Source organism: Etheostoma cragini, chromosome 10 (assembly GCF_013103735.1).
Source record: "Etheostoma cragini isolate CJK2018 chromosome 10, CSU_Ecrag_1.0, whole genome shotgun sequence".
NCBI lineage: Eukaryota > Metazoa > Chordata > Actinopteri > Perciformes > Percidae > Etheostoma > Etheostoma cragini.
In genome coordinates, this window is record NC_048416.1 from 10,809,396 (window position 1) to 10,823,205 (window position 13,810).

General features: G+C 40.1%; 1 protein-coding gene across 1 annotated transcript in view; it reads left to right on the plus strand.

Moving 5' to 3' along the window:
• The first annotated feature begins 2,337 nt into the window (after positions 1-2,337).
• The window catches only part of zgc:154054 (uncharacterized protein LOC777616 homolog), a 23,870-nt gene continuing 12,397 nt past the window's right edge, over positions 2,338-13,810 (plus strand). The window contains exons 1-11 of the mRNA XM_034884432.1: positions 2,338-2,352; positions 2,863-2,909; positions 4,571-4,684; positions 4,947-5,022; positions 5,480-5,591; positions 5,842-5,972; positions 7,382-7,489; positions 7,632-7,825; positions 9,358-9,436; positions 13,162-13,237; positions 13,662-13,774. Of these exons, the coding sequence (XP_034740323.1) occupies positions 2,338-2,352; positions 2,863-2,909; positions 4,571-4,684; positions 4,947-5,022; positions 5,480-5,591; positions 5,842-5,972; positions 7,382-7,489; positions 7,632-7,825; positions 9,358-9,436; positions 13,162-13,237; positions 13,662-13,774 (1,065 nt within the window). The remainder of the gene's footprint in view (positions 2,353-2,862; positions 2,910-4,570; positions 4,685-4,946; positions 5,023-5,479; positions 5,592-5,841; positions 5,973-7,381; positions 7,490-7,631; positions 7,826-9,357; positions 9,437-13,161; positions 13,238-13,661; positions 13,775-13,810) is intronic.

Genomic DNA, 13,810 nt, shown 5'->3' on the forward strand with positions numbered 1-13,810 from the left:
CCCCCCCCCCCCCCCCCTTGTGGCTGGCTATAGTGGCTATAATTCCCACACCATTCATAAAAGTGACACTAAAAACTCAAACTACTCTTCAAATACAGTTTTCCCCAACTATGTTTATTAATTTAGGTAGTTATTTTCACGTTTATACGAGTTCAAGAGTCCATATCCCCGGATGAGATGATTTTTATTCGGTAGTTGACACTATAAACATACACTGACCTCCTCGAGGTTTTATTTTGGTACTTCCGGTTACCGGCATTTGATTTGCATGTTAACTAAATATTTAGTTTCACCCGAAATATTTAGATTTAGCATTTAGATTTAGATTTAGATTTAACATTTAGATTTAGATTTAACATTTAGATTTAGATTTAATATTTAGATTTAACATTTAGATTTAACATTTAGATTTAGATTCAACATTTAGATTTAGATTTAATATTTAGATTTAACATTTAGATTTAACATTTAGATTTAGATTTAATATTTAGATTTAACATTTAGATTTAGATATAACATTTAGATTTAGCATTTACATTTAACATTTAACATTTAGGTGTAACATTTAATATTTGGATTTGACTATTTAAAATATTTCCAAGTTGACAAATATTGTTGTAAATGTACAAGAAAGTGACCCTCAAAATTTCATACCAGATTTTTAAAAATTATTTAAAGCTAAATGTGACAAAATGTTGCAGTTATTTTGAGTGTGAGCCGCTTTACAAACGGCGCCCCATAAAAATGTGCCTGAAAAGGTTTCCCTACGTAACTTCCCACGCAAAGGTTGTGATTTATAAATAAAAATAAACCGGAGAAAGTGCGGTACTCCATGCAAACTGTGACCCATGCGTACGCACATTTTGGAGACGAAGGGAATTGGCGACGCAAATGGTGAGGTGGTGAACTGGAATAACAATCACTCATAATATTTTATTATTATGATTAAGTATTGATGTCTTACGCACGTTTCTTCCCTCCATATCATGACGATTAAATCCAGCAGTGTTATTTGCACTTGTACTGGACACATGTTTTCTTATTTATAGTCATCACAGAGCCATGTGTGCACATTAGTGTGAAGGGATGACAGGACTACCCCAAACCATATTTTAAAGTTTAAATCCTTTATTAAGCAGTAACAGTGGGGTCACATTTTCTGACAACTTACCCAATGTGCTGGTCCATTAATTGTTTAGTCTTTCGTTTTTTACAGTACAATATGATTATTTTAAGTTTTACATGTAGTTCCAGTGTAAGATTTTAGGTAGGTTGTTACAAATTTAACTTGTGCATGCTGTCACAAAGAAATACATGTATAGAAACCTTTCAGAGAAAATGTACCCTAATTGAGGATCAGCGTTAGTTCTGGCAGGCCAAGTAGTGAAGATGCCGCTAACCGCTCTTGGCCATCAACACAGTCTCATCAGCCGATCTGCATTAGCGAATCAGCTGGTCCCCTCGCTGCTAAATGGCTACACTCAAACAGGGTGCTTTGTTTAAAGCTGCTTTAGTTTGCTCCTACCTGCTTGCTGCTCGCATCTATGCCCTGCTCTTCCTTGTAATGTATAACGTGGCATTTGCTTCTTTGCCATCTTGCTGTTCTGTTCATATGGGAAATTAGTTTAACTTTCCCATTCTTAAACTGTGTGGAAATCCCGCTGCTGCTGCGTCTGTCCCCTGATTCACTTACATAGTGCTCATATAAAAAGTCAGCCTCTAAACAGAGCCATATCGCCAAATGTAATTTCTTAAAGCTTTTTATTGTATTGTAATTATTTGTTTCTTGACTTAATAGGCCTGACAGAAATATTGTTTTTATTTACTTTCAGATTTTACTATATCTAAGGTAGTTAATATGGCCACCAGTGGTTTACTCTTTCTCCTTACGAATCAATAACAAACCGCGAATAATCATACAGCTTGCACCCCTGGATGTAATGTATTAATGTTCACGTCGTTTGCGTAGATGCTGTTCTTCGCCCTCCATTGTCTACCTCGCACGGGCAGTCGATGTAGTGCAACACCGAACCAAAGTGTTTTTTATAATTTTGATATACAATCTTCAACTTTATTGCTGAGGCTTGGTTGGATAAAATATAGTTCTGTTAAATGTTATCATATAGGTCTGGTATCTCGAAACTGTCTCCATTGCCGTAAGGCCTGCTGTTTTGGACTGTATTATTAATATATAAAGTAGATAGTCAATAGATGAGTTTTCCCTACACACGCAACTGACATTTAGCTGTTAGTTTTCCATCTTGAATATCTCGTTCCAGCATCGTTTTCTTTCCATTGTATTATGATGTGCCTTGCATTGACTATTTATGTTTGAAAATGGTCATATACAGGGTGGGATAAGATGCTGATTCACATATGCAAACTTGTGTGCGATCTGTGATTAATAAAGGGACATTGGCGACAATTTTTTTTACTTTAATTATTTTTAATTTTTTGACTTTGGGCATACGTACTGCACACTTTTATTGGATTTGTGTATTATTTACTTTCCTAGTTATTTGTCACTCTCTCTACCATCCCTAAAACTTTCACTAGTATAATTTGTAAGGTGTATGCTGCAGTTCCACTTTTATATACGGAAGAATAAAAACTCAAGCGATTTTGTGAAATCGTTCCCTCCCCCTCAGGCTTGGACCAATAATACCAGGCTGCATATCAATGAATCAACTGGTTATAGCAGGTCTGGCCTTGGACGGACAAGCACAATGAGGCTCACTCCATAACAGCTCCATACTCAGCTCATTGTTGCAAAAGCATTCAAGACCTCTTGTGTAGTATTAACTAACAGCAATCAGAAATTCCCTATATCATCTTTCTCCTTTTTCTCTCCCTGTCTTTCAGACAGACTCCGACTATGTGGGCAGCGTAGCAGAGAGCATCAGGAAGAAGTGAGTGATTCTAAATTACCTCCCACAGGGCTCTTTCACTTTTCCATCACGTTGCTGTTCCTTTCAGTTTCATATGTTCCGTTAGCTGTAGTTTCTGACAGCAGACAACTTCTTGTGTTTTTGCTTTCACCTTTTTTAACTGAAAAGGTTTTCAAAGATAAGGACATTAGTCACAGCAATTTGAAGCACTAGGATTGGACTGTATGTAATTAGTGTGAAGAAGAGTCTAAAAATAGACTTGGGAAGTGACACTGAGGGTGATCACGAAAGGTAGCACTAAAATTGACTTATTAGTGTGAAGGTAGTCTCAAGTGAGATAGGGTTAAGTTTAGGGTTTTATCGGTCTTAATGTTTTTATTTTTAACTGTTTACACTTCTGTTTTATCTGTTTTAGCTTTTTTTTGAGGAAAAGGAATAAGTATAAAGGTTGTGTAATACAGAGGAAGAAAGACTCGAAGGGTAACACTTTAAAGAAAATGGGTGAATGTGTAGTGTTGAAGATAGACACGAAGGGCAGCACTAGATTGGCTTAATTAGTGTGTAGAAGAGTCCAAGGAGACAAAAGGTAACGTCTCAACAAAAGGTAAATGGAGTTGTGAAGGGTAGTGACACTGAGGGTGTCACGAAAGGTAGCACTAAAATTGACTAATTAGTGTGAAGCTAGTCTTAGGTGGGTTAGGGTTTTATCTGTCTTAATGTTTTTTACTTTTAACTTTTAACACGTTTATAATTGTGTTATATATGTTTAACTGATTTTGTGCAAAGCACTTTGAATTGCCCTGTTGCTGAAATGTGCTATACAAATAAAGCTGCCTTGCCTTGCCTTGCCTATGTTAGCATACACCAGTCTATTATCAGTCTGTATCACATAGCAGGGCCGCAGTTGAGAAGGGCTTCCCATCCCACCCATTATACATCACAGATTCAGTTCCCCTGCTCATTCTGAGTGTCATTTGTAGTCAGATGTGGGACAATTTCTTCAAGAATCATTGAATGAGAACTTCCCCACATTGGAAAATGTTATATTTATGTGACCCTTTAGAAGGAAAGATAAAAAATAATACCCAAAATAACCCAAGAGAGACGTTTCCATTTGTTTTGCATCTCTTCTTAGATCGATACAGGCTTCTAGGCACACATCGCGGCAAAGTCTGCCATAACCAATATTTTATATTAACAATGACCTAGATCACTATGTGTAATTGAAAGTTAATCCAACTAGCCAATTAGAAGGCTACCCATTGATAAGCCATCTGGACCTATCCATTTTGAGACAAAAACAGTCTCTTCCCTTTAGAGTTTTATCTCGAGGAGAAGAACTAATCTGCGGCTGACATCACATATCACATGACCATTCCCACACACTGAGTTTGTGCGTGCCGGTGTAAACAGGAAGCATGTTGCCTGACGTTACTCTGTGGTTGGAAATATGGACCATGTATCCAGCTAATTTAAATAGCTCACATTAATCAATGTGATTAATCAAGGTGCATAGTATCCTGGATCCATGAAATAACTGGCCTTTTAATAATAAAAATCTGCCTGCCTATTTAACATAGAAATTGCATTTGATTCGTTGGAGTCATATTTGTCATATGATTTAAATGCTGGGTTGTATTTGCTAAAGGGGTCACTGTAGTTAACCAGTTGTTTCTTTGTAGTTTTTCCAAAGAGGTGCAGTCCGGGCTGTTGGAGGTCATTTCTCCTTCTCAGTATTACTACCCCGACTTCTCGGGCCTCAGAGAGACCTTAGGAGACTCCAAGGACCGAGTCAAGTACAGTCACCATTTCTCTTACTATTCACTAAGACGCTAGAATAGTAGCTTTTGTTAATGTTAATATTTTGAGTTTTATTCATATTTATGTTGTAATGTTATATGTTGTATCCATGTATGAGTTGCTGTTACAATGGGATCATTGGCATTTAGTCTAATCTCCTTTCCTAGAGAAGAGAGTTTGCATACATATAGTGATAAAACACTGTGTGTGTGCGTGTGCGTGTGCGTGTGCGTGTGCGAACACCTCTTCTGCAATTAGATGGCGAACAAAGCAGAATCTGGACTTCAGCTTCCTCATGCTCTATGCTCAGGACAAAGGAACCTATTATGTTCAGGTAGGGCTCAAAGGTCCACAGCTATTGGTAAACAGGTTTCTATCATGCATATATATTGTAGTTTTTTCCACCCAGATAGATTTGAAAATATAATTAGTGACCATCTTGTTATGGTAAAATGGGGCCAGCGCCCTCGCTCGGACCACACCCATCTATGATCTGGGCTTTATTTTGACCTCACCTACATACCTGTACCGTTGTAGGACTGTATGTTACACATGTGTGGGACTATCAGGGTGTTACAGTCTGCGGACAGACAGATGTATGTACTCTCCTTGTAGTTATTTAGTTTTTGTGTTGAATTGCTAATTTATATTCATAGCAGCTCTTTTGTTTTGAGTCAGCACTAGGGAAGTGTGTATAAAAGAAATCTCTGACCAATCACTCAAACCAAAAAGTGACTTCTTACTGAAATGAGTTTTCAAGATCAGATTTTGGGTTGTTGTGTGTTTTGCAGTTAGAGGACGATGTTGTTGCAAAGGCAGGCTACTTCAACACCATGAAGACCTATGCTAACCAACGCTCTGAGGAATGGCTCTACCTGGAGTTCTCCCAGCTGGGGTTTATAGGTGTGTGTGTGTGTGTGTGTGTGTGTGTGTGTGTGTGTGTGTGTGTGTGTGTGTGTGTGTGTGTGTGTGTGTGTGTGTGTGTGTGTGTGTGTGTGTGTGTGTGTGTGTGTGTGTGTGTGTGTGTGTGTGTGTGTGTGTGTGTGTGTGTGTGTGTTCAAAATAATGTGTGTGAATATAGTGGGAGATAATCCAAATAATGATCCCTGCTATTTTTTTGTGTGTATTCAAATTAATGTCTGTGATCCTCCAGGAAAGATGTTTCAGAGCCATGACCTCCCGATGATTGCAGAGTTCTTCCTGATGTTCCACAGAGACAAACCCATCGACTGGCTGCTGGATCACATCCTGTGGGTCAAAGTGTGCAACCCGGAAAAAGACGCAGTAAGTCCATTGTGCCAAGAGGGGATAACAAAGTAGATAATACAGCACTTATGATGGATTTGCTTTGAGTGGTCAATTGACAAGCAGGCTGTGGCCATGTATTGTGGTGATGTGTACTTGATTACTATGGTGGCCAACAGGGGCAAACGCCCTGTAATTTAAGAAAACATATGCAAATGGACAAAACACAAGCAAATTAAGAAAATAACTTCCTCAATTTGACAAAACGTTTACACAGCATTTAGCAAACACACTGAAAATACACACAACACAACCATATACACAAATGCACTGCAAATACACACAACACAACCAAATACACAAAAGCACCGCAAATACACACAACAAAACCAAATACACAAACACGCCGCAAATACAGAAGCGATGCAAAAAGAAAAGCGGGCGCTGTCGCTATTATACCGGCGGGATGAATTACTCATGTGCCCAACGCAAATCTAAAATGGGTTGGTCTGAAGTAGCTACATTACTTGTGTGGTTTGGGCGTAACATACACTAAACCAATCAGAGCGTTATTTTACATTCCCTTTTAAAAGCAGGCACGCTTGTTCCATGGCGGATTGCTATTATAATGGTAGATTTGCTACCTTAATAGCAAAGGTATTTGCTAACTTAATACATCCATGGGCACACGCAAGGAGCGTATCACAGCTGAGGAGACATAAAGAAATGTCACACAAACATACTTTTTGATGTTTGGAGCTCAATCTCACTGAATCGCGAGGTTATGAAAGCATGGTGATATTTTTGCAAAGTAGTCTAACAGTAGACCCAGATTACCTCACTATAGATGATGCAGCTCTGTCTTTATTTGGGTTAAATGGCATCTGCCGTTCAACATCACATCACCTTAAGTCCTCTAATATTTCCCCATTTATGTCATTAACACATCCATGATACATTGAAATGCTGTGTAACACAGGGTCATATTTTTCCTTGTATTAATGTATGGGAACTCCTTGGTCCTTCTAGATGAGAGAAGCAATGTGTATGCGCAATGTGCACACGCTGAATTACAGCCAAGCAGGCACCCCTAAAATAGCCTCTGAATAACGCGCCACTGACTTGACACTAAGTTTGTCCTGGTTTGTGGCAAATTGATTTCTGAAACTCCAAAATAGCACACGGCTCCTCTTTTTGCTGAACCAACCTCTGGAGCGCAAATTCACGCCCTAATTTACCAACGTGAGTCTGTGGAGGGAAAAGTCCACTGTGCGTCGGGTGCAAAATAGGAATGATACATGCGTTGGTGTACAATGCAATTGCGCTGCGTGCAAGATAGGGCTCTAAGAGTGCCTTGACCAATTCAGGCAGTTCAGTGGTGAATACTTGAGGAGTGTCCATAACTGATAGTGAAGTTGAGCTCATGACCTCCATGTTGTCTTATCCAGAAAGACTGTGATAAACAGAAGGCGCAGCTCCGGCACAGATATAAGCCGTCCCTCTTCCAGCACGTGGGCCTTCACTCGTCTCTGCCGGGGAAGTTACAGCAGCTGAAGGTGATTGCCGAAACCTGTGTTCCTAACGAGGATGTTCCTAACAAGGCTTTTACTTTAAGTCATTGTGTGTGTGTGTGTGTGTGTGTGTGTGTGTGTGTGCGCGCGCGCGCGTGTGTGTGTGTGCACGTGCGTGCGTGAGCAGGATAAGGACTTTGGCCAGCAGTCTTTGTTCCAGGCCCACAATAACCCGGATGCAGAGCTGAGCAGCAGCCTGAATCATTACCAAGCACACAGCCTGGAGCGGGCCTACAGAGGACAGGACTTCTTCTGGGCACTGACACCCAGCCAGGGGGACTACATCCTCTTCAACTTCACCCAGCCAATCCACATTTCCAGGTCAGTTTCACATGTGATAAAATGTACATATTATGATCCATGAACAGAGTGTAAAAGGGGTCTGACATGAGGTTTCAGTTCAACACATTTTGTTGGCGCCTGTGTGTGTTTGAGGGCTGTGGCCAATCAGAAGAGAATCTGTGAGAAAATGTACACAAGAAGGTGACATGGTTCCATTCACTTCAATGTTTCAGTCACCTCTCCTTTGTGTCTGCCTGCAACTGTGACGCCATCTTTATTTGTACAACACGCTCAGTACACACAATACACATTAGACAGTCCATGCAAACTCCAAAGACCAACCTTCCATCTTCTCTTGAAGGCCTTCAGCTTATGTAACCACATACCTGTGTATTGTGCAGGTATGTGGTTGTGTCTGTATTTGTAACCAAAAAGCATATTCAACACAACAAGCTAGCCTAAGTATTGAATTAAAATGGAGGATTGCATGTGATAAAAGGTTGCAGCTGGTCAAGGTTAGCTGGGCCTTTCATGAGGATTGTCATTGTTTTTTTTGTTCTCATGGAAAGTGGAAAATAGAGTAAAAAAATAAGGAGAAACTTGTTATGAAATATTGGTGTTTGGACTTCAAAGCAAAGAAGGGAAACTGGTTGGTGAGTGAAGCAAAAACATCTCCAGCAGGAGCCGGGGTGGCAGGGAGCTGGCCGGCTGGAGATGTCCTCAGAGGCAGAGTGGAAAAACAATCAGGAACCGGATTGGTAATGTGGCACACTTACAGAGCTCCGTAAACAAAAACAGTCACAGATAAGTCGACAGGACAAAGGCAGAGATACCGCGGAGCGCTACAACGGAATTATCTGGCAGAGGATTGGAGACCAGGTTTGTATGGAGAAAGAAATGAGTTGACTGGCTACAGGTGTGCCTTGTCGGCTGCCTGGAGAAGCCAGCCAATGGAGAAAAAAAGCAACAACACAAAAACAGCCAAAACCTAAGGGCTATTTCACAAAACCAAGATAAGGGATTGAGCCTGGATTTCCCAGTTATCCTGGCTCAATTTAGGCTTGACTCGGTTTCACAAACGCACAGGCACCTAAGTTACCATTGAGATTTATTCTGTACAACTAGCCGTGTCCTGACCAGGCTAACAGCCAGGATTTATTAATCTTGGAGCCTTTTCTGTTCACTCAGAAGTGGTTTTCTTCATTTTTTTAACTTGTCAGCCTGCATTAAAAAAGCAACAGGTGTATAAAGTCTGTTACTAAGGGCAATATGTAAAATGTTTCTAGATTTGAGAGTCCAATTCTTCAGTGTTTTTTTTTGTCCATATATACAAGGGAGCTTTGCATTTAATATGTAAACAAGGAAACTAGGGAGGAAAAACAACATGAGGAAAGGCGTGGCCCGACTAAATGAGAGCCTAAAAATATAAATTTACGAAGTAAATTCCTCCTCCTAAGACTTGACAATGTGCCACAACTGGTATTTCCAATTTGATAGAGTATTTTAGCCCCAGAGCAGCCATAAAGTGTAAATTGACCTGGCAGATCCTTGTGCTGTCTTCTGTACTGCAGGTACCTGTTTCGCAGCGGAAACATCGAGACCAGCGGAGACAAATTCACCAACACCACAGTGGAAGTGCTGCCCAGCGACGTGAGTTTCCTATGTGTGTGGGTGAGAGTTTGTGTGCATGCTTCCAACTCAACTCGCGAGAGTTTATTAGGCAACGCTTTCTGCTGTGCACGCTCCATCCAACATCCTTGCGCTCTGCTCACATGCTCTGATGCAGAGCGGTTTTCTTAGGTTTATTTAGGAATTATCTTATAACAGATCAAAACAAATTTTATATTGGTAACTGCAGGACTCAGCTTACTTGTGGCAAAAACTCATACTGGGTAAGCTAGAGGACGTTGACACACTACAGTAAAATTAGCTATTTAATTTAGCTGGACACATGGTAAACTAGCCTGGAAATCCAGACCCAAATTTGAAAGATTAAAGATCTGGTATAGAGTAATGAAAGTCTCCAGTTATCTTGAGGGGCGGCACCAAGCGTGCATTTGAAAATCTCACTGCACGCAATTGGATAACACTTCGACGCATCACAACAACATAGGGTGACGTATCCAGAGCCTCATACGCTTAGCTACCAACGGAGCTAACTGGTATATAAGACTGTCGTCATCTGTTTAGCTCGCCTCTGGCCCGCCTATATCAGATACACCGATGTGATTGGTGCAGCCTGGCTACAAGGGCATAGTTAATGAGCAGCACTCAATGACAGAGTAACTTGCTGAGCAAATTCAAATTGTGCTCTTGCAAGAACTCTGAAATTCTAAGGTATGTTTAAACACCAATCGGTCTATAAACTCTGGCAGGATGGCTCTCCATGTTTCATTGCCAATAGAGCCCGACCTATAACGGATTTTTAAGGCCGATACCGATTTGAATATTTACCAAACATAAACAGATTTCCCTAACATTAGTTATTTTTGAGTTCTCACTAAAATAATATGATAAAAATTAGTTTTTATTGTCACAACAAAATAGAGGAACATCAAACTATATTAAAGGTCTGATAAATAACATGTATTATAATAATAAAAAATTAAGATATTAATCTTAAAGTCCTTTGAACAAAAACAAAACAAAAATTAGTGTTGCCAACAGGGACGTTGTAGACGTTGTAGAGCGCCCTCTGGTGGACAAACTATGCAATGCCAACGCTCATAACATGGTTGACAGTCCGTTTTTCATTTTTTAATAATCCATTTATCAGAATCATTTATTTGTCATTATAACTGCCGACACGGTGTATTGGGAAATGCCTAATATCAACCCGCCAATATATCGGCCGGGCTCTAGTTGCCAACAAATGTTTCTGGTGAACCGTATACGATGGCCAGCAGCAATTTATTTTTTCTAACAAGGAAAACCATTTAGTTGTTTACTTTACAACTTTTATTCTCTTTATATAGTTACTGTTACTCTTTAATAAATCAAAGTATTTGTTATCCAATGACTCGATTAATCAATGGGATAATCGTAGAATACTTTATTGATAAAACATTCAATAGTCTCAATGATAAAGCTGGCCGAGTCATAGCCACGCATGATTTTTTTAAACTGGCGGTAACATCATCAGACTTGTCTCAGCAGGCTCATTACATATTAGACACAATTGACAATGTCATGAATGCTACAATTCACTCTGCCCTTATCCCCAGGCCAAAGAAAGTGTTCACACTGGCAAATTCAAAGTGACTAACCACAAAATTTGCCTAGGGCTTTCGAGCTCTGAAATGTTTTTCATATTCCGTTTGTGAAATGTCCAGAAGGCATGAAAAACAGATGCCTCTGTCCAAGCCTAGTTGACATGGCAACAACGTTTTGAATGATTCAGGATGGACACACCACATCCAGGAGTGTGGAATACAGAAGTCTAAGTAAAGCCCAGCAGTGTTGTAGCTTAGCACAATGTGTTTGTTGGGTGAATGGCGTTTATATTCCACATACTACATAGGACCAAAGGGGTTAGGGAAGGGCAATGTAATGATATTTCTCGACATTGTTATGAGACGAGATATCGCCTTAGATTTTAGATAATGTGATATCGTGATATGACAGAATATAGTCATTTCCTGGTTTTAAAGGCTGCATTCCAGTAAAGTGATATCATTTTGCAAACGCTCCAGAGTGTTCTAGCTGTTCTTTTATTAGCCTGTACCTACTCAGTCATTATATCCACAATACTGATGATTAGTTATCTAAACTCTCATTGTGTTAATATTTTGGTAAAGCATCAGTTCTCAACCCTACAATGTCGCCCAATATTGATATTCAAAAATATTGTGATATTTGATTTTTTTTTCTTCATATGGCCCAGCCCTAAGTCAGCCTATTTTCTCAACAGTTTAATAGGGACCTCGGAAAACAGGCTTAATGATGAGTGTGAATAAGACAGCACAATGAGTGTGCATTCTTATCTGAGCCCAGATAGCTACAAGGTCAGGGAGAGGCTACAAAGTCCATGCTGATGGTGAATGTCCTGTTACTTTTCACCATTTGTAATCGTTGCAGAGTCTGACTGATCTTAAAGACTGTATCCGCAGCAGCTATGATGCTTGAGAAGTTAGATTTACAAGCCCCGCTCAAAACAACATCAGGACTCCAGGAACATTATGAAACAATATCAGAGGTACATTACAGGCCTGAGTTGTCTCTACAGGGTAGTAGTAGTCACAGTTGTGCACTTCATCAGTGTGCTAAACCTCCATGATTAAAGTTACAAGAAGTTCTCCACCTTTTTTAGCGCAGGACCCTCACCAGATAGCGGGGGATCACTCATTTCTGTCCCTTGGGATAATGTGAGGAGGTACTAGTGTCTAATGTCTGGCTAGTCCCCACAGCATTCTTGGATGGAAGTACAACGTCTTCTGGTTTATTGACATTTTTTTCACGGGGCCTTTGCAAAATAGCTTAGGGAAGAAACATGTTTTGGTGGAACGTGTACAATCAACACAAAGAAAGAGGAAGGTAACGGACATCCAGTAGAATTTCTGTCGGCACCGGAGAAATCCCGGAATTGGAACATTGTGGCTACAGACTAATGTAGTACTTTTGTTGGAGCACACCCTGTTACTATGTGGTTGTACGTGATGGACTGATGTCTCCTGGTCTGTCCTTTTGCCACTGTCCTCTTGTTTCCAGCTGTCACTTAAACTTGTGCATCACCTGTATAAGATGAAAAATCACTGCATCGGTTCGCAGCTTCTGTCAATTCAAACAACAGTTGTCGGCCCATATTTATGCTCCGTTAATTAGCAAGTTACAAGCACGCTAAAAAAAAAGACTCAAAATGTTTACAACAGCACTATTGCGTCACATATAAACCTTGTATAACTAGTAGGGTTGTGCAAAAAATCGTTTCGTTTTCGAATCACGATTCAAGCTCTACTGATTAACAATCAATTCATAGAATTTTTTTTTTTATTGTATGTCTACTGCAATCAAGTAATAGATACTTTATTGATCCCCAAGGGGAAATTCAAAGTCCAAGTAGCTTACAGACATCACACACAATATACACATACATCATAAAAGGAGGATGTGTAACAAATCCATGGGGAAAGTAACTACAGATACATACTGTGAACCATTTCTTTTTACTTATAAAAAATTGCTATTGAATCGCATCGTGACCTTTTCTGAATCGTACACCCCTAATAGCTAACTATGGTCATGCGGTTGCTCGTATTTGACTGCTGACCCAACGCTCAGCTCAGTGTAAAGACAGTGAGTGATAGGCCCAGGTTGTTCCCTTGTCTAATTGGTTTGTGTGTTAAACCTGCTAATATGTGTTGGGTTTCTTCCTTCAGGTGTCCGCACGAGACAGACTAGTGGTTGGTTCGTATTCTTCCGACAAAGCATCTGATAAGCACTTCATCACAATCGGTAAAAACATCAAATCAATTCATAATGCATTAAAACATGAACAAGTAAGTTGTCCTCTGATAGGTTTCTGAGCGATGTATCTGTTTCTTCCATCCGTCGGAGAAACAGGACTCTAACATGGACAAGAGCGGGTTTCAGCTTCTGTCATAGCAGACCTATAGCAGCTAATACATGAAGATCATTTGTATAGTCTGTATGTTTCTGTGTTGCACTGACAACAGATGTCCCTCTAAGACTCTAAATATACTTCAAATGTGGTGCTGTTAAAGGTAAAATGATTCAAACTTTGAAATATAAAGGACAAACATATGCATTTGTGAAAGCCTAAAACTTTTGAAACATTGCAGTAGATAGAAAGTAGATGTTTGTGCTGTCCGCCTCACACGGGCACATACAAACTGTCCTGTTCCTGCTTGGTTTTCAGGTGCGTTTGAGAACGGGGTTGCTGAGGGAGAAATTGAGGAAGTGCTGCAGCCGATATCAGCGCTCCGCCTGCTGGTTCACTCTGACGCTGACGTCTGGGCTCTGCTCAGTGAGGTGTGTGTGTGTGTGTGTGTGTGTGTGTGTGTGTGT